Source organism: Dendropsophus ebraccatus, chromosome 14 (genome assembly GCF_027789765.1).
Source record: "Dendropsophus ebraccatus isolate aDenEbr1 chromosome 14, aDenEbr1.pat, whole genome shotgun sequence".
Classification (NCBI taxonomy): Eukaryota; Metazoa; Chordata; class Amphibia; order Anura; family Hylidae; genus Dendropsophus; species Dendropsophus ebraccatus.
In genome coordinates this window covers 31,332,456-31,353,620 of record NC_091467.1, presented here as the reverse complement: position 1 = coordinate 31,353,620, position 21,165 = coordinate 31,332,456, and the positions used below count along the sequence as shown (strand labels likewise).

Below are 21,165 nucleotides of genomic sequence, written 5' to 3'. Positions count from 1 at the left end.
ATAAAGACTCACAATCTGTGTCGTGTGTCATAATTTTTCTGATGTATTCCATGGGTTAAACAATCTGTCAGCAATACTGTATATATCATCTATCGGTATATATGAGCAGCTGGGATCTTCCAGGAGAGGGCTGGATAGAGAAAAGAAAATGTGGGTTCTCTCATATCAGGTCTGTGGGACTTATGGAAATCACCAAGCCAACAAAACTAATGGTGGGTAATGTCTGCACCTCGAGGTTAGTGAGGATTCCTTTCTGGAAAAAACACCACAATTGTCCTCGACCTGTGTGTGGCATTATAAGGTTCCACTGAAATGAAGTAGGACAGGGTAGCGCTAAGTCTTTCTAATTCCAGATACCCCCTTTAACACTATTCAGGATATTTTTAACAAGGTTATCTTTGTTTGGCATAAAAAACACTTCTGACATCTGTCTGGGTGTTCAGACCCTGACCAATAGGTAACAAGCCCGGAGAAGCTGAACAGTTCACTCGTTGTTTTCATACTATAGAGTAGGCCCTGGGCTGTGGCTCTCCGGCTAGAACTCCCATCATGTCCTGATAGCCAAGCTGTTTTCCAATAGCCGGTGAGCCACAGCTTGGGGAATTCTGATATAGACCAAATAGTGCATTGCTTCCCCCATTTTGGTGAGAGAATGTCGATGTAGGAATCTCACCTGAAGACAATGGGGGAGATTTATCAAACTGGTGTAAAGTAGGAATTGTGTTAGTTGCCCCTAGCAACCAATCAGATTCATGCCTCACAGACTCTTTGAAAAGTGGAATCTGATTGGTTGCTAGGGGCAACTAACACAATTCCTACTTTACACCAGTATGATAAATCTCCCCCATTGTCGTCACCTTTAGTGCTATAGGAAAAGTGTTAACAGTAACAGATCTGCAGAGCTCTAGGAGTTATGATGCTCTGCAGGTTGGAAGGTGGATTAGGGCCCTATTCCACCGGACGATTATCGTTCGCATAATCATTAATGATCTCAAACGACCGCTATTGCAAAAGACCTGAAAACGTTCACTCCTTTCCATGGAACGATAATCGTTACTTATGATCGTATTTGCGATCGTTTTTTCTTTGCTATTACGTTCGTATCTACTGCGACCGAACTATGTCTTATTCAATGCAAACGTTTTGCGAACGAATAACCATAAAATTAAATCCAGGTCTTATAAAGCGATCAACGATTTCTCGTTCGGTCGTTAATCGTTAACTGCATTTCAACCGAACGATTATAGTTTAGATTTGAACGATTTAACGATAATCTGATCGATAATCGTCCGGTGGAATAGGGCCCTTAGCGCTGTTAGTCACTTTGAGGTGACACTATCTTGGTAATGGCTGTGTACTTGGATTTGCCTCGTGTTCCTCTCATGTCTGCACCTGTCCTGGTAAATCCCCAGGTATCACCTCAAATAACCTGATAGTCCACAGATCTCTCGCCAGCGACAGGTGAATATTTTACCAACTGTTCTACTTACATAATACACTTTTTTCATACACTTTTTTCATGAGCTTTAACTATTTAGGAGTTCAATAGATATACACACGGCTTAGCAGCTATTCTTCACCGTCCGTGCACCATGCTGTATCTTCATGCCACACTTACTATGGGCACACCATTTACTATTATGGCACAACACTGGGGCACAGAACATGGGTAAAGCTAGTACTTAACCTGTGGCCCGCTTGCTGCTGGAAAACTACAATTCCCAGCATGACATGAGAGACACACAAGTCAGGGCATGCAGGGAGTTGTAGTTTAAAAGCCGGATGTTGGGGGGAACAGTTTTCTCTAGATTACTAAGGTAAAATCATGCTCTTTTGGAATGAAGCTGCCCAATCGTACAAAGTTGAAGTGTATTATTTGCATTGCACCTATTCGAATGTGCTGTTAAATGGGGAATGGGGAATGTCCGTCCCTTCAGCTGTTGCAAAACTACAATTCCCATCATTCCTGGACAGCCAAAACAAAGCTTTGGCTGTCCAGGCATGATGGGAATGGTAGTTTTGCAACAGCTGGAGGGCCGAACATTTCCCATCCCTGTAATAGAGGGAATCCAAGCAGGCTCTTCTCTATATGTCCTGATATAACATGCATGGCAGAGGGTACCCCCCCCCCCTTTAATATGGGTAGCACATATGAAACATGTCTATAAAGATGATATAAATAGTTTATTATGCTAAGGGTTTTGTTGTTGTTTTTTTTGCAGGATTTTCTTGCAGTATATAAATCATTTAGCACAGAGATTCATACATTCTTAAATAATTTACATGTATTGGAAGGAGATGCCACCCTGGTAGCATTATATAGCATTGTTTGCATTGATAAACATGTGTCCAGTACCTATCAAAAGTATCATGAAAATAACTGAATGCTAAATACATAGACAAGCAGAAAAACCATGTATAAAAGACACCGTCACACTGTACTCGTCCCCATAGACCTGTTTACATAGGAATCGCATGAGACAGAAAGATATCCGCTGCTTCCAGAGATGGATGCCTTGTGCTACTTGTTTCATACATGCATTGTTCTGAAGTGGGAGTAGCATCCTTTCATACCGGCAGGTGATCTAGACCTACCTGCACTACATAGACGTACACGGCCATTGCTTTAGCTACATAGGGCATGGGTGTCACATAATGGTCCATTCGGGCTGCGATATTCTGAGTCAACGCAATTGCATAGAAGTTATTAATCTTTGGATATCATGCTCCAGCACGTGTCCAAAGCTGTCGTCATCTCCGGGTCCAATAAATGACATGTACACCGACAATCAAAAAAATCAACAATGATTTGGCGCCACAGAATTTGACATCCTACATGCGGTATTTATTATTACTAGAAATATTACCCTGTAGGATGGAATTAGAGAGAGATTTATTTTTAAGAGGCGGTTCCAGGCTGAAGAACCTGGGTTAAAATTGTACTGAGGGATCCGGTCCCCCAAAGTAGTTGGCTATGTAAGGCATGGAGCAGAGATACTTGGTATCACTATATGTCGCTTAGTTGGCTGACACACTTAGGGTGAAGCCGGAGCGGCTCTTGTTGAAGTGAGGCTGTGCTTGGTTTATCTTGGTTTCCACAGTAATGGAGCAGGACTTGCCATGCTGGCTACACTGGACTGGGTGCGACACTGTGACCTGGAGACGCCTCTTCTCACTGTCAGGATAGAAGAATGACAATTAATGAGATCCTCCAGGAATAACTCCTCCCATTATTCTGTAATCATGAATATCAATGACAAGCATTACATAGAGTCTACGCACCTGCTCCCTTTGTATAACTAACCAAGCTTTACCTAAAGGGGTTATGCAGAATTAGAAAAACATGGCTGCTTTCATCCAGAAACAAGTGTCTTATACCTCAGCTCAGTTCCATTATAGTGAATGGAGCTGAAATGTAATACCAAACACAACCTGAGGACAAATGTGGCACAGTTTTGGAGTAAAGCAACTGTTTTTGAAATCCTGGATAACCCCTTTAGGGTAGTCTCACAGCAAATACAACATTAGGGCCTACTGATATTATAGAGATGGGTCTTCCAATTGGCCCAGTTGTCTATGTAGGTCACGCAAGCTTTGGGCAACTTTCTTAGAGCGTGTCTCACAATCCAGACCCTTCTTCACTTTATGGTTTATCATAAATCTGCATAGTTTTGTACATTAATAAATGCTTACGGTTAGGCCGCGTTTACATCACGATTGTGGGAAAATCTGTCAAAATGGGTAGCCAACATATCTGTGCACAGTCCCCATTGACTGCAAAGGCCTGAATGTAGTCAACTAGGGATTATGATCTGATTGTATGCACTAGCCGACTATGTTCAGGGCATTTAAGTCAATAGGGACCATGCACATACAAAGGTTGGTATCTAGAGATGAGCGAACCAGGTTCGGGTTTGAGTCCATCTGACCCCGAACGTTCGGCATTTGATTAGCTGAACTTGGATAAAGCTCTAAGGTTGTCTGGAAAACATGGATACAGTGACTATATCTATGTTTTCCACATGTCAGAAACATGACACCCCCTTTTTTTTACCACCTCTTGCATCCATATAAATACTGCAGTACAGAAAAGTGCTACCTTCCATGTTAGTAGCCTGTGTAATAGAGAATATTTGTGCTGCTGAGTAACATGGAGAAAATGGAATGCACCATGTTTTTTTTTTTTTTGTTTTTTTTATTAACCTTAAAAATGCATTGAATGGATGGTATCACATCAATGACCTACATACTGGAAGCTCTCTGGTCCTGTCTCCACTCAGGATGACACAGTGATGTGACACACAGGATGTTTGGTCTGTGTCCCAACATCCCTTTACATCAGAGCAGACACAAGAGCTACAGGAACAGATCACATCAGCTATGTTTGCTTTACCAAATGCAGAACCCATACTCGAGGTTGCAACTCGTCCATTATCATCATTACAGATGCTTGTGTAACACACTGACCCTGTGATAACACGTCTAGGCCTACACGTGTGACACTGTCCCCTGGAATAAGCACAACTATTTTCTTGCAAAAACCGCACCACCCCTGTCCTCAGGTTGTGTGTGGTATCACAGTTCAGCCTTAGGGCCCTATTCCACTGGACGATTATCGTTCAGATTATCGTTAAATCGTTCGAATCTAAACGATAATCGTTCGGTTGAAATGCAGTTAACGATTAACGACCGAACGAGAAATCGTTGATCGCTTTAAAAGACCTGGACCTATTTTTATCGTTGCTCGTTCGCAAATCGTTCGCGTTGAATAAGACATCGTTCGGTCGTTCGCAATAGATACGAATGCAATAGCGAATAAATAGCGAAGAAAAAACGATCGCAATTACGATCATAAGTAACGATTATCGTTCAATGGAAATGAGTGAACGTTTTCAGGTCTTTCGCAATAGTGGTCGTTTGAGATCGTTAATCGTTAATGATATGCAAACGATAATCGTTTGGTGGAATAGGGCCCTTATTCACTTTAATGGAACTGAGTTGCAAAACCCACACCTAAACTGAGGACAGGTGTGGTGCTGTTTCTGGAAGAAAGTGGACATGTTTTCCTAAGATTGGATAACCCCTTTAAATTAAGAATCTTCGAGACAATAAACATTGCCACCATTTCTGCAATGGCCAGTGACTACTTTAGCCTCCACAGAAGAATAGAGATTAGGTGTAGTCACCAGCCACCAAGCCCACATACACCATAGTAAAAAAATTCCCAAAGAGTATGTCCATCTGCAACCAATTTTCCTTTTTTCAAACAAAACATATACAAATCACTGAGCTCAGGGAGATCAGTGAAAAAAATCCTATGGAGTACCCATTTAAAAGTCTCTATTGATACATTGCCCCGGGAATTAAGGGGCTACGTATCAGGGTAGTTTGGTGCCTTCCTTACTGGGAGGCACCCCTTGGCAACAGGTTTCCTTCTCTGGAGTGAGGGATATCTGGCTATTCCCAGGTTTGGAGTATCGCAACTGAGGCTCCATGGCCCCTTTTTTTGCATATTCTAATTTTATAGGGGGCAATGTATCAATGGAGACTCTTAAGTTAGTACTTTATTGGATTTTTTTTACTGATTTCACTGAGCTCAATGACTGCTGTGTTTTGATGGTCTACTTTTTATTGCCCCTGTTAGCCAGAATCCTGTTCCACACTGATGAGGGGCAAATACCCCGAAACAGCTGTCTGTGAATGGATGCCTGGCTTTGGTAATCCCTTGTCATGTTGCAATACTCACAACTAAGTTAAACATTGACACAAAAGGAGCCACCCTAGTATTTCCCTATTTGTGTCCCAATATTCGCAACTGAGTAGCACTTAGGGGGTAGGTATCAGGGTGGCTTGGTGATCTCCCCACTGGGAGGCACCCTTTGGCAACAGATTTTTTTTCTTTGAAGGGATATCTAGCTTTTCCAATGTATTGAGACTTGCAAATGAGACTTCACAGACCCCTTTTGTGCATATTGAATTTTTCCAATATAGTCTGTCGGAGCCGCCTTCCATGTCTGTCTGCGGCCACCACGCCCCCTGCTTACGCTCTTTCAGTCCGCGTCCTGAGTCCTCTTCTCGGCTTTGGCCATTGTGCGCCGTAGCGAATGTATCCCGCGCAGGCGCAATGACGCTTTAGACTGGCCGGAGAAGACTGGTCGCGTCACTGCGTCTGCGCGAGATACGTTTGCTACGGCGAAGGGAAGAGGACTCAGGACGTGGACGGAAAGAGCGTAAGCGGGGGGCGTGGTGGCCGCAGACATACATGGGAGGTGGTGCAGGGACAATGGGAGGTGGCTCAGAAAAACATGGGAGGCGGGGCAGGCACAAGCGCATCGCTAACAAAGGGCGTGGACGATGTAAAGCTTGACCCGCAATGTCACGGCAACGGTGCAGGCGCAATAACAACGTGTCCTGTGAGGGCAGACAGAGGGCGGAACAAGAGGAGGGGGAGACGCAGACCAAGACCACACAGGCGGCTTCACCTGGGCACGAACGCTCTCGGCTCCGCCTCTTAGACACACCATCTCCTCAGCTAAAGTTTGGTTTTCAGCCAAACGAAAGCTCAACCAGCGTGGACAAACATAACAGAAGAATGGACTTCACATAAGCTACAAACAGGTATAAGTAGTTGGGGGGGGGGGGGGACAGTAGGTACAGAGTCGCTTTAAAAATTATCGATTTTTAAATCAAGATTTTGTTAAATTGCTTAATTAAAAATTTTTTAAAAAAGGATTGTAAGTAAAAAGGTTACAAACATGAACATCTTCTTTAGGGTGTGTTCACACGTATAGGATCCACAGCAGATTTGATGCTGTGTTCAGTTATTTAGTTACATTGATATCTATGCCATCAAATCTGCTGCAGATTCTGTACGTGTGAATGCACCCTTAAACTAGTTATCAAACATAACAGGGAGGATGGTGCCTGTTGCGGAAGGTTCACACCGGTGTCTGAGCCTGTGCTTGTGGCTCCTGTCGCAGAGTACATAGCCGGATAGTTCACTGCATGATGGACACCAATGGATCCCAAGAGACACCATTGATTTTAATGGGGTCTATTGTGTTTCCATATGGTGTCTGTCATTCTGTTGGATTGCAGATGTGAATGAGTCCCTACCCTGCAGAAGGGAGAGGATTTTTTTTGTCATGTTACACACAGAGCTTTTAATACAGACCATGCTCAATAAGCGCTATTTAACCATTAGTTCTCCAGTGACTACTGTGCTAAACCGGGTGTGTGCTAAATGATTTTGTTATGAGCGGCCTAAGATAAATCATGTGAGCAATGCCGGAATGTGATTTCACTCACGGGCTGGATGAAAGGTGAATGTGAGAATGACTAATACCATGTAATCACACTGTACATTATATAGGCCAAGATCTAGTTAGTCACTTATTGTGGAAAGGATAAGGGTCTATTGTGCTTTTATATTCCCTCCTAACAAAGGAGTTAATGGGAATGTAATACAGGAAGCGAAAAATATTTAAGACGACATTCTGCTCTATGTAAAAGCCGAGACCTGAGAGGCTGGCGTATTGAAGAATGGCTATAATTGCTGTAGAGATTCTGGGAAATTCTTTCCTGAGCGCCCCTTGTGTCCAGCCTTCATCGGTCTCATAGGAGAGAAAGAAGGAAAGCGAGAGGGGAGGAGGGAGGAGGAGGATGAAAGGATGGAGAGAGGAGGGGGTGCAGAAGAGACAGAATGGGGCAGGGAAGCTGATGGCTACAAAGAGCTTGGCTGGCTGCCTGGTGCTGACCGGGGTTTTTTTTAGCGGAGCTCATTAAGCTCTCCATCCTCTCCATAGATCTATTCAGATACTGATGCAGCTGCCATGGAAACAATCAGACCCCCTCTCCTAAGAATGACCCCCTTTCCTTAAAGGTTAGGAAAAGAAGAGGTCAATAAATACACATCACCATTGCACACGATGCGATTGCACATAGGAACCTCAAAATCATGATGGAGGAAAGGAGAGGGAGGAAGCGGGAGGGAGACACAAGAGGTAATGAAGACAGCTGAAAGCCAAGCATGAATGCATCGAAGTGACAGGGAGATGCACTGAGCCCCCCTCCAGCTGTATGTGTCACTCATGATATTACTTAGCAGCCCTGAGCGGGATGATGGAGGACCGGAATGAGCACGGAGAACCACAGAAATGCGTAAAATGAGGAAATATCGCAGGAAGGACTCGAATATTATGTGCTTGTTAGTTAACCCTACCATCTTTGTGTATCCCCCCTCAAAGCTTTGCTGGGTTGGGAATATCTACCAACCCTGATCTGGTGCTTGAAGTCTCAAAAATAAATATATATATATATATATATATATATATATGCATACACACCCCATATTAATGCATTAAAGACTGAGGACATTACCAAAGCGGAAGGCGGTCTATGATATGCATACAAGAAGGGCATTTGTAGGCCGAATCAATGGATTTGAGCCCTCAAGGGCAGATGGAGCCGGCAGCATTCAGCACATTTATGGGGTCTAATGGTGAGTAATGGTCCAGCGCACAAATCGACTGTTTTCTGTGAGTGTCAGGCAAGGGCAGAGTCAATTTACAGGCTGTATTCTCACAAATACTGGAGAAGCCCAAACATTTCCACCTCTAAAGCTGACAGCGCAATAGAATGTGTAGGGCGAGAGCAGAATCTATTGTCATCATTTAGAATATATATCTAAAAGAAGACAAATCTTTTATCAGAGGAATCTCCATCTGTTACAAAACTACAATTCCAACCATGCATGGAAAGCCAGAGGCATGATGGGATTTGTAGTTTTGCAGCAGCTGGAGAGCCGCAGGTTGGGGAACACTGGCTTATATGAAAAATGTGAGAGATATCATTAACTATGGACGTCTCCCTCAGCACATTTACCTCTTGAAGTGGTTGGCCAAGACTCCGACGACTTCTCCCACACGGCTGTCTTGAGGGGATTGTCCAGGAAAACACAGACATACAATAAGGTCTTTGCGGTCCTTTGTGTGGAAAACCACCAGCTGGTCCTTGCCGTCGGTCACACTGATACCAGATACCTTGTGGAAGAGAAATAAATAGATTTGTGGTTGAGACACTGGTTACAACTAGAAAAATAGCTGCATATCTAAGCTGAGAAGAAGCCACATGTGTAGAATACATCTCGGTACCTTCTGGCATCTTCTACTGAGCCACCTGCAGCCACCACACCATACATCAGGGGGGCAGAGGAATACAAGTCTCAGGTGGACTTCACATTGGTTCTGGAGTGAAATGAAGGCAACCTGTCAAGACATTTATGCTACCAAAAATAAGAGTCATCAGGGCGGTCCCTGGTGGCAACTCCCCACTCCTCCCAACTGGACTTGATCGACAGATCTCTCATTATACCCAAATGGGGAGAGATCTATCGATAGAGGTTGGTGAGTGGGTATGGGACACAGAGGACCACACTGAAGACTTGTTCTGGCAGAAAGAAAGTGTTGACAGGTTCCTCTTAAGAGGGATATTATATCTCAGAAAGTGATGGAACAAAGCAAAGATGTCATCACTTAATGTTCTGTAAGGGTGGGTTCACACTGAGGAATCCTCACAAAGAGGTTCTCGCGCATTCTGTCGCTTCCCCCCGCGCCATAGACACCATTCTACGCACAGGAGGATTCCGCCATCCGTCGAAAGTAATGACATGTCAATTCTTTCAGCGGATGGCGGAATTCGCCTGACCATAGAATGGAGTCTATGGGATGGGCAGAAATGCGCATGGGCGCGAGCGGGGAATCCGTAGGAACTTCTTTGTACGGATTCCACAGTGTGAACCCACCCTTAGGGGCTGACTTCTGACATCCCCACCGATCCTAAAACAAACGACCCCACTTAGTGCTTAGGTTCAGTGGGTGTCCCAGTGATATGCAATAACTATATAAACTCTCTCAAATGTCTTGTGTAAAAGGGTCTTGTCTGTGTGTGTGTGTGTGTGTGTTTTTTCAGGAACAGCGCCACTTTTGTTCAGGGTCTGTACCTGGTATTGCAGTTTGACCCTATTGAAGTGTATGATGCAAAACCACACACCCCCTATGGAAAAGACTGGCACTGTTGCTAAAAAAGTAAAAAATTGTAATCTCATACATCTCAGAAAAAAAGGTCTACCCCAAAATCCCCACTTTTGGCCATAGGCTGTGCCTGGGATTGCAGCTCAGCACTATTTGCGTGAAGGTATAATGCAGTTACGAGGCAGGGATCACCATGTTCTCCCTTTCTGCATGGTGCCATATAAACTGTACAACCTAGAGAAGCCCTTCATTACTATCATGTAATACGGACTTGTATGTTCTGTACGTGTCTGTCATATTGAGGATTACTGTGGAATAACAAGTGTCAGCAATGCACATTTATACTAAATCCCTACTATGAGTCAGTCAATAAATCCACAAATAGAACAGCAATTACCGGACCCAAACCCTGTAACCTCATAAACCTAACAAGCCAAACTTCCCTATACTGCCAGACACTAAAGGTGAGAGGAATGAGACAGTACACAAACATTTCGGGAGGTGTCTGACTATTATACATGACCATCGCAGAACAGGCAGCTTCTGTCTGCAGATTCCGGTTCTGATGCAGTTCCCTGTTTAGAATCTCTATAATGTTTATGATGTAGACGTGTCAGAAGACCCCCTACCACATTTCTGTGCAAAACCTTTTAGGTCACGCACATAACATTAGGGACTCAAACAACTTCCCTCCATGTGACATCCTATCTGATACCTAACCTATTTGTCAATCACTTTATTTACCAAAAATTATTCCTAACTCCACTGACAGCTCTAAAGTCCACTCTGTGTTTTACTGCCTGCAGTCCACTGCATGTTATGGTAAATCTATCTCTAGTAACAGGGAGACCAAGATGGAACACAGGAAGATGGATTGGGATTTAGTCTCTGTTATAAAGGAGATAGGAGAAAAAGTGAGCAACTCTGATCTATGTGCATGCAAGCTGAGGCTTTCTCAATGAAAGATAAATCAAGGATTCCCTCCAACCCTCTCAGCAGGTCGGGGCTCAGTGTAACCCCTTCCTTGCTATGCTGTCCTTGAAAGGTAGATCAAAGCTGCCTTCTCATCTTAGCAGCAACATTTCCGTGATTGCTTCTTCCATTTCAAAGCCAGTGCCTTAGTAACCCCTTCTCCCTCCACATGTCATCTATACTGCTGTACAGTAAATCATCCCCTAGCACAGTGCCAGCTTATTCAGTTCAGTGCACTTTCACCAGCACAATGACATGGCATAGCAGAGAGGAGTAGGTGATGTGCTGTAGCCAGAGAAGTAAGGGAAAGGGAAAAAAAAACTGTGTGCGCTACTGGCAAAGAGCCCAGATCTGGTCCCATGTCCTGCAATGTAGGGAATGAGAAATAGCTGTGCACCATAGAGGGGACTCTCAATACCAGCAGTGACCGCAGTAACATCACCTCGTCACCACTCTAAAGGATTTATCCAACAAATCCAGACATCTTTATATAAATCTTTTGCATTGACATGTATGCGTTGTGTTATGGTGCTATGTATGGTAAATAGTAAGGATGCATGATGCCACCAGAAGTACACAAATATTGGTTGCATAAACTGGTTAAACTGCAAACTTTGGGTGAAAATATATTTTCATAGAAAATAATGATTGCTAGTAGTAGGAGCCGACATCTCTGCAGCCCGAGCTGAATGAAGCCAGCTCTGGACCAGACATCGACTGATCCAATCTCCATGGAGATCTCCATGGTAACCCCATCCCCCCGGTAGTTGTCACAGTGATGGGATGCTTTTGCATGTTCCAAAGTGGATGAGTGCCGCCTCTTTACCCTGATTTACCCTCCTTCTTGTCTTCTTCCCATCATCTCCATTACTCTACTGCTCCCTGCAGATAGCATTGTGTTTCCTCTGACTTATACCACCAGTCTGCTGGCGCCAGGGTACCACTCTATCTATCGGGTTATGCCAGTCTAGTCTACACAGTTAGATGATAGGAAGAAGAATGCTTATAGTATAAGAGTAAATGGGACAAGGACGTTCTCTCTGCCCTTTCTATAGATGACCATGATGAATATTCATTATGTATAGTCCATAGAGAGCACAATGTACAGTCTATGAATTATTCATTGGATGTGATAGCAATAACTGCATTTAGTGTAGGTGTGCATATACAGCACAGTAGAAAGGCTTGGGCAACCCTTGTCATACTTCAAGCTACAAACTGCAAAAACTACAAAAGACATAAAAACTATAAGAAACATAAAAAACACACACCGATTGAATAGAAAAGGAGCTCACACACCTTTAATAGTCCATTGAAGAGCAAAAGGATGGGGCAATAAAATACAATATGCCCAATCCTTTGGTTGGGAAGTTGAAATAACAACAAACCTATAAGAGGTATCCAGTCCTACTAAAATTAGCAGGTTTGGCTGACTTTTATGTGTATGGCCGTCTTAATGGTGTATTGTATGGCTGACAGCATATGTCTGCTCTCCTGACAAATCAGCTTTGCTAAATTCCTGGGAATTTGGGATTATCTTTCCCTTGTCCATTACCTGACTCCAAGCAGCCTGAGGCTAAGTTCACACAACGTAAATTTTTTATTAATCACGACCGCTGTTGCCGAGGTGCAACAACGGCCCTGATTAATAGAAAATTTACGTTGCACTGCAGTCAATCAGATCCTGGACGGAGTGGATACACATAGTTTACACGCCGGCCGGGATCGCTAGCGGTCACAGCGAAAACTAACATGTCAGTTTTGTGCGGCCGCTATTCATTGAATAGCGGCCGCACAAAATTTTCTCTTCACACAATGTAAAATGCGGCTCCAGCCACACTTTCCATTGTGTGGTATGGTGAATTGGGATGCGGGCCCATCTGTGTGCACCCGCATCCCAATTCACCATACCACACAATGAAAAGTGCAGCAGTTCAGCACAAATGAAGTTCATCCGGCCGGTGCTGCAGTACCGACCGGGATGATCTTCACGGACACCAGCCGTTCTTTGAACCTGGCCTAATAATGTGAGCCCTTTATTAAGGCCCTAGTACAGAGAACAATTATCAGGAGAACAGTCAACCCTGTGCAATAGGGCCAGTGATCAGCAAACACTTGTTCCATGGCTATTCGGAACATTTTGACCTGTCAAAAAAAACCACTGCTTGCAATAGGTGATGTACATTCAATGAATTATTGAAACAAATATTAATGAGGATCCTCCCCACACAGGGATGGAGCCTTGTAAAGGGCTTTTTATACAAGCGCCCATCTACTTAGGGGCGGTCTTGGCATTTCTGGGGCCCCAAGCGAAGTTATGTCTGGGCCCCCCCCCCCTCAACACGCGCTCCACAACAGTAGACCACGGTGTGCTGCCCCCAGTAGTATATACCCCTTGTGCACTACCGCCAGTAATATATACTCCTCGTGTGCTGCCCCAATAGTATATACCCCTTGTGTCCTGCCCCCCAGTAGTATATACCCCTTGTGTGCTTCCCCCAGTAGTATATAGACCCCTGTGTGTTCCCCCAGTTATATATAGCCCCCCCGTGTGCTCCCCCAGAAGTATATAGACCTCCTGTGTGCTGCCCGAGTTGTATATAGACCCCCCGTGTGCTGCCCCCAGTCGTATATACCCACTGTGTGCTGCCCCCAGTTGTATATACCCCCTGTGTGCTCCCCCTCTAGTATATAGACCACCTGTGTGCCTCACCAGTAGTATATAGACCCCCTGTATGTTCCCCCAGTAGTATATAGACCCCTGTGTGCTCCACCAGTAGTATATAGACCCCCATTGTGCTCCCCCAGTAGTATATAGCCCCCCGTGTGCTCCCCCACTTGGATATAGACCTCCTGTGTGCTCTCCAAGTTGTATATAGACCCCATTCTGCTGCCCCAAGTAGTATATAGACCCCCTGTGTGCTGCCCCCAGTAGTATATAGACCCCTCTGTGAAGCCCCAGTAGTCTATAGCCCCCCTGTGTGCTCCCCCAGTTATATATAGCCCCCCCCCCTGTGTGCTCCACCTGTTATATAGTCCCCCTGTGTGCTCCCCCCATTTATATAGACCACCGATGTGCGCTCCCCCAGTTAAACAGACCCCTGTGTCCTCCCCCTCCCATATAGTATATAACACAATAAAACAAATACTTATATTCACCTGGGTCCGGGCGTCTCCTCTTCTCTTCACTCTTGTGGCCGCAGGAAGGGTTTTCCCTGCGATCACAAGAGGCCGCACTCCCCTTGTCCTGGCGCCGATGCTCCAGTGATGTCACTGGAGCACCGACACCACAAAGACAAAGCGGCCACTTGTGACCGCAGGGAAAACACTTTCTGCAGCCACAAGAGTAACTGACAGGAAGGGAGCCAATGGCTCCCGCCCTGTCAGTGCTGCTGCATGTAACTATGAGCGCTGATTACGAGTGCTCATAGTTACAGTTCAGATGGCAGCAGCGAGCGGGGCAGCAGCCCTGTCCAGCCGTCTTGAGCACAAGAGTGGGGCGTGGGGGCCCCTTTGGATGTTGGGGGCCCCAAGCGATCGCTTGGGGTGCTTGGTGCCAAAGACCGCCACTGCAAAGTAATAGAGCCCTTAGAGTTTGTAAGGAAATAATGCTCAGATACAAAACCAAATGCAATATCTACTCCATCCCTTCTATTACACACTCGGATAAATTATTCATGGCATATGTGCAGTCTTTATATGGGAGGAAGCAGACGGCTCTTAGCATGTCCTCTGGATACTCAGACAGACACTTTGATCGTCATACACTTCGGAGCAGTAATAGTAACCCATATGTGCCCAGTGTTTCTGGGAGGCAAATGGAGGAAATCTGATGCTAGAATGAAAGCAGCTTTACTGCATATATTTTTACTTCTTTTAATTCTGAACACTATAGTCAACCATATTACTGAGCGGGGCTTGTGGCTGTACGAGTATTACTTGAGTACAGGCTGCAGTGCGGTGTTATATGACTGGTAACAAAGCTCTGTACGGAATAGATCTGTTTTCACTATGGACATGATCAGACTTGTGGTCCGAGGACCCCGACAGCTGTAACAAAGCCATCAGCTGTCGTAAAGGTAATTCTGAACACAGGGGGAAATGGAAATGCTGCATGGTAGGGTCTGCTGCTGTTTATGCTAGAAGCACCATCACTTTTGCCCTTGGGCTACGTCTGGCACTGTTTTTGAGCCCCAGGCATGTAAGAACAGCTAAGCTCCAATTCCAGATAATGCCTAGAAACAAGGGTGGTGCTGTTTCTCGGACTGAAAAACAAAACACACCACTTGGGTAAAATGATCTGCACTCTCTAGCCACAAGCGGTGCTGTTGTGTTAAGTCTAGATCAGAGAAACAGATCACTAATCTCAGGGAGACCAGCCAAAGATAACACTGCCAGCTGCTTGTCAAAGCGCTCAATGCAGTGAAATCTTAGGTGCATTGTCCCCTGGGAAACACAAATATGCAAAAAAAAAATATAGAGCCAGTGGAGCCTTATTAAGAGTATCGAACACAGGACTAGCCAGATATCCCTCCAGGAAGGACTCAGCCAAGGGGTGGCTCCTGTAGGGAAACCACCATATTAAGTGGTCCTATAAGTCAATGTAATGACAAGGGAAAAACCAAGGCCAGGTATCCATTCACAGACAACTGTTTGCCCCTCATCAGTGTGGAACATGATTCCAGCTCGGTCCTAGCTAGTCCTGTGTTTTGAGACTCTTAAATGAGGCTCCATGGGCTCTTTTTTTTGCGAGTCTAGATCAGGGCATACACACAGATCCAATTATTATAAATGAGACACAAGATTTATGTATTTTTCTTCTTCTCAGATGAAACTTGGAAATCTAAGGCTAATTGTGTCACTCAACTTAAGGAGCATGAGGCCGGATATCTACTGAGTAACCATGCAGAATATTCATATTACCATAGAGAGTGCAACAAACCCCAGGCCTCCACCCTCTATCCTGCATGTATGCACGAACATACGCCTGAAACTGCAAACAGCAATAAGCTTCTCCCTACTAACTGCTTTACATGTTGTTAGGACAACCCTCAGATATGTAATGCATTCCCTGTGTTCTTGCTTGGGGCAACATCACATTGTCTTTGTTTAGTGTTGTTGATACAATAATGTGTGTTTTCCGACAATTAGACAACAAGTCATCTAGTTTAAGGGGATTTTCCCAGACTCAAAATAAAATACAAGGCGTTATATGATTAGGTGAGCATTACAGCCTCTTTATTGTTTACCGGGCAACCCTCCATACATTTGTTAGTGACTGTATCTAAAGCAACAGTTTCAGGCAGCTCAGTCCCATGCAAGTGAATGGGATCAGTTCTAGTGTACAGAGATGTGCCTGGTAAACAATAAAGAGGCCTGAGTGTTTGGTTGAACCAAAGTTCCTTCAGAAAGGTGATTGGTGGGGGAACTAGGTGACAGATCTCCACTGATCTAAAATAGATGGCTATCCAAGACAGTCAGTATTAAAGTCCTGGAAAACCACTTTAAAGTGTACCTATCGTTTGTAAAAACATTTGACATGTCATAGAGACTTCAGTCTGGGGCTGAGTGTTCAGACCCCTACCAATTGGGAGAACGAGGGGGAAGAGGATTGCACTAAAGCGAGTCTGCTCCCCACTGTGTGAGGAAAAAAACCCCAGTCTTGCTCCTCTTGCTCCATAGACTTACATTGTGAGCCCAATTCTTTTTTTTCTCTCTCTCTATGATAAATCAAAAGTTTTTACAAACGACAGGTACGCCTAAAAGGGTACCTATCATTGAACAAACTTCTCACATGTCATAGCAATATGTCAGAGGTTTGTTTCAGTCAGGGTGCGGGTGCTGAGACCCCGACAATCATTAGAATGAAGGGGCAGGCGTGCCTCTTCATCTCGGTCTCGATGCTAAACTAGCAGTAGACAGAATTATAATGGAGCCCTATGAAACCTCCAGTAGTCGCTGTACCAAAGTTTCATAGGGCTCCATTCTAATTCTGTCTACCACTACTTTAAGAGTGAGACGGAATCTGCCCATTCATTCTAATGATTGGCACCAGGACCCCGACCAATACAAACCTATGTCATGTGGCTATCACTATGTGGCTATGACATGTCAGAAGTTTGCTTAAATGCTTAAGCTGATGGGTAACTTGGCTAATGTCCAACTGGGTAGTGTTTATGACTTACATTATAAAGAGGAGTGCTGCTCATGACTTTATACTGCTTGCTGGGATCCATTTTATACAAGTGTCTATCGGTTATAAAGATGGCGCGGTCTTCTACTTTATTAAACCTGTTGACCTGTGTGAGGAAAAAGGGGAGACAGATAATAAGCCATAGCTCAATTACCAAAATAACAAATGCACAGAATCTGTAACATAGCAAGAAACACTCTGTAGAGATGGGTGTGGAGGAATGCAAGATGGACGCTGATATCATGATGCATCATGCAGACGAAACTCATTTGCTATAATTTACATTAAAAAAAATCTCATAACACAAGATACTATATAATCCACAGATCAAATTCTCATCAACATGTCAGCAGCTGCTCACGAGTGACACACACACACATATCTAGACGTGTACCTTGCGAACGTTACAGGAGAAAAGCGACTGCATGAACTTGTCTTTTCTCTGTAGTTCACTTGCCCGAGACACAAAGAATCCTGAATCTTGACTATTTTCTTGTTTCTATAAGAGAAAAGAATACAATTAAGGTTTTCTGATCCTCCTTCTGTATCCAGCAAGAAATGCTTACAGCTCTGAAGAATCCTAAATGCAGCGGCCATATAGCTTCGGACAGCCTACGGAAGTGTATGCGTAGGTTGTCCACAATGCACGGCCCTGTCTTGTTACAGGTCCGTACTAGCACCAGGCCGTTGTCATGATCTTGTCTAAACGGGGCCATTTCAATTAATGGGTCCGTAATGCTACAGAACGTTTAAAACGTATAAAAAAAGAAGGGGATGGTAAATAGTTGATGTGCACTTACAGATGACAAGTAGTTGCCTTCCCAGCTCCTCTGTAGGCCCATATCAGCTCTGTGTCCTTTGAGGTTTTCAAATGCAGCCACTTTAGCCTTGATCTTTGGTATGTCGGCAGGAGGTATGCTCTTTATAAGCTGGAACGCTCTCCATCTGTAGAAAAACAGATTGTAAGCTCTGTTGATTTAGTGACAACATCGTGGCAAACTGCTTGTTCCATGCCACTCGCCAAGTACCTGTTGAAGATATTCTGCATATATCCCTGGAATCGCCGCAGCACCTTTGGAGGCGTTGGCCATTTTACATTCTTTCCGTAATCTCTGCTGTTCCGCACTCCATTAAATCTACGGACCACCTCACGGATATAGGACTTTACTTTGTAGCGCCTATAGTAGGCCAGTATGGTGAGAGCTGCCTTTGTCCTCTTATATCTCCAGCGGGCCAGGGTTCCTCTCCACATCTGGAATATGATGGAGGGATAACATGAATGCACTTAGATTCTTAATATTGTATGTTGTATATTGTAATGTATATAAAAACACCATACCTTTTGCAGGAAGAGGATGATTCGTATCAACATCTCACTACGTTTTTCCTCCAGTGAGAACAACGTACGCGGGGTGCGAATAAACACCTTGGTTTTTCCATAGGCCGCATCTTGGTGAAAACCACACTCAGTCAAGAGTTTTTGTACAGCAATTTGGTCTGAGGGTAAGTCGTGGTTTGGCCACGTCAACTGGGAGATCATCTTGTACCTAGACAGTTGAACAAGTAAGATAGATCATTCAAAAATTAAGATAAAGAATCACGCCCTGCCCCTTCAATATGGTGGACAGAGGCATGTAGAAGAAAAGAAAAAACACCCACCTGTGGAGAAACTTCTCATAGTCCTGACGATATGCAAAACCTGCTCGCCGGACCCGGACATTCTCCAGTAATCCCAAATACTCCACCTGGTGTTTGCATCGTACCTCATCAAATAGAGATGGTGATTTTTTATCATTTGGCTTAATGCAGCGGACGTAATAAGGTTCCTGGGAAATCACCACAGATGACAGGGTTAAATAGAGCATAATGAAGGGGGCAGATTGTCGTACATTAGATGACTGTACAGTCCAGATTCTATAATGGAAATCACCAAAGCTCCAGTTCTCTGTGGTTATTACAGTGGTTCTCAAAAGCTGAACACATGAAAGACATGATTACATTTAGTATTCCAGTATAAATTGGGGTGCAGGAGCAACCAAGCGAATAATACATTATTTCATTAACACATATATATATATATATATATATATATCATATTTTAAAAGGTGAATGGAACAAGAAAACCCATCATGAGTACCGTATAAAAAACAACTTATTCTGCTTATAAGAATTAAGAAATGTATAGAAATAACTCAAAGTTCACAGACTGCAGTCATAGTTGCGTAGGGATAATAGCAAAGTCTGGTCATTACTCCAATAGTCAGACAGCCGTAAAGTATTGCAATCCTCTTCCTTATACCTTGGATGCCAGATTGTCCACAAGGGCGATCATGGAGTTTTTGAACAACGTTGCTGCGGTCAATGGGCGTTTGGTGACCTCGGTGATGCTCAGTTTCCCTTCTGGCCACATATTCTTCAGCACAGAATTAGTACTAAGAAAAATGAAAAAAAAAAAACCTTATATGAAAAAATATTATACATCAGGTTCTCACCAAAATAAAACTAGAGTAATATATGAGATATGTCGGTTGTAAAATTTAATAACTATCCAGCATTGAAATTAATTATATTGTGTTTTATTCTCTTTTCCGGTCTAAAGGTAATTTTATAATACTGTTGGCTTGTTATTACTAGAAAGCAGTGCACTGTGGGAGCACAGAAGGCTGCTAAATATTTAGGGCCAAGTTGTTGGGTCACATGACTGACAGTGGGGTGGAGATATGCTGTTGACTGCCACAAATGCATGGTGGATTTGCAGAAGACCTTGCATACATTACATGTGGATTTTGCTGCAGATTCACCACTAATTATAAGCAGTAAAATCCAATTCACAGCACAATGAGCATGGAGTGGGAAAATCTCACATTTCTGTATAGAAAAGCAGCATGTGGGTGAGATTGGTATTACAATTCCCAATGGATCTACCCTGTACAGGTCTGACCAATGTGAATTGACCCCTATAATCCACACATACTGTATAGCTGCCACTCCTTCCTCTCTTACCTGTTGTACATGAGCCTCTTGAAATCCTGGAATAACGTGTCTTTGTTCTTATCGATAAATCCCACCACGGAGTAACTGTTTGGAATAAGAAAAACATCTCAGTGCATCCACATATACGTCTTCTATACGTCTCAGAGCAACCACATATACGTCTTCAATACGTCTCAGTGCAACCACATATACGTCTTCAATACGTCTCAGTGCATCCACATATATGTCTCATATACGTCTCAGTGCATCCACATATGTCTCATATACGTCTCATATATATGTCGCCTATACGTCTCAGTGCATCCATATACGTCTCCTATACGTCTCAGTGCATCCACATATACGTTTCCTATACATCTCAGTGCATCCACATATACGTCTCATATCCATCTCAGTGCATCCACATATACGTCTCTTATACTTCTTAGTGCATCCACATATACGTCTCCTATACATCTCAGTGCATCCACATATACGTCTCCTATACATCTCAGTGCATCCACATATACGTCTCCTATATGTCTCAGTGCATCCACATATACGTCTCCTATACGTCTCAGTGCATCCACATATACGGATACACTATACACTATACACTACATGACTGAAAAGATGGCTACAAAAACAGCAACCACCACCACCACCCTACGAGAGCCAATACTCACACGACATCTCCGGCATAGTGGCGAATCCGGAAATCTCTGTCGTATTCCAAAGCTTTATCTGTTGCACATACCTAAAGAGACAGAAACGGGTTCTATAAAAGAGTAATGGTAAATTGTTCATACTGGAGAGACGCTATAGGAAACCACCATCATGCTGCTGCTGGCCTGGATGGAGTTATAATTATTAGTGTATATTTAATGGTTGTAATGAGCTAAATTAGACAAGCCCTAATTAAATAATCATAAAAACGTCATAGTGCGGTCTGCAGCTGCGCTCTGCTTGCTGATGGTTTCCATACAGCCATGTTGG

At 43.9% G+C, this 21,165-nt stretch overlaps 1 protein-coding gene across 1 annotated transcript in view; it reads right to left on the bottom strand.

Annotated features, from left to right (window-relative positions):
* Positions 1-2,169: 2,169 nt before the first annotated feature.
* The window catches only part of MYO1D (myosin ID), a 66,976-nt gene continuing 47,980 nt past the window's right edge, over positions 2,170-21,165 (bottom strand). The window contains exons 12-22 of the mRNA XM_069953688.1: positions 20,856-20,926; positions 20,200-20,274; positions 19,496-19,628; positions 18,856-19,022; positions 18,536-18,743; positions 18,225-18,448; positions 17,997-18,141; positions 17,591-17,695; positions 17,189-17,302; positions 8,884-9,041; positions 2,170-3,175 (exon numbers count right to left, since the gene is read on the bottom strand). Coding sequence (XP_069809789.1) covers positions 3,019-3,175; positions 8,884-9,041; positions 17,189-17,302; positions 17,591-17,695; positions 17,997-18,141; positions 18,225-18,448; positions 18,536-18,743; positions 18,856-19,022; positions 19,496-19,628; positions 20,200-20,274; positions 20,856-20,926 — 1,557 coding nt within the window. The 3' untranslated portion in view covers positions 2,170-3,018. The remainder of the gene's footprint in view (positions 3,176-8,883; positions 9,042-17,188; positions 17,303-17,590; positions 17,696-17,996; positions 18,142-18,224; positions 18,449-18,535; positions 18,744-18,855; positions 19,023-19,495; positions 19,629-20,199; positions 20,275-20,855; positions 20,927-21,165) is intronic.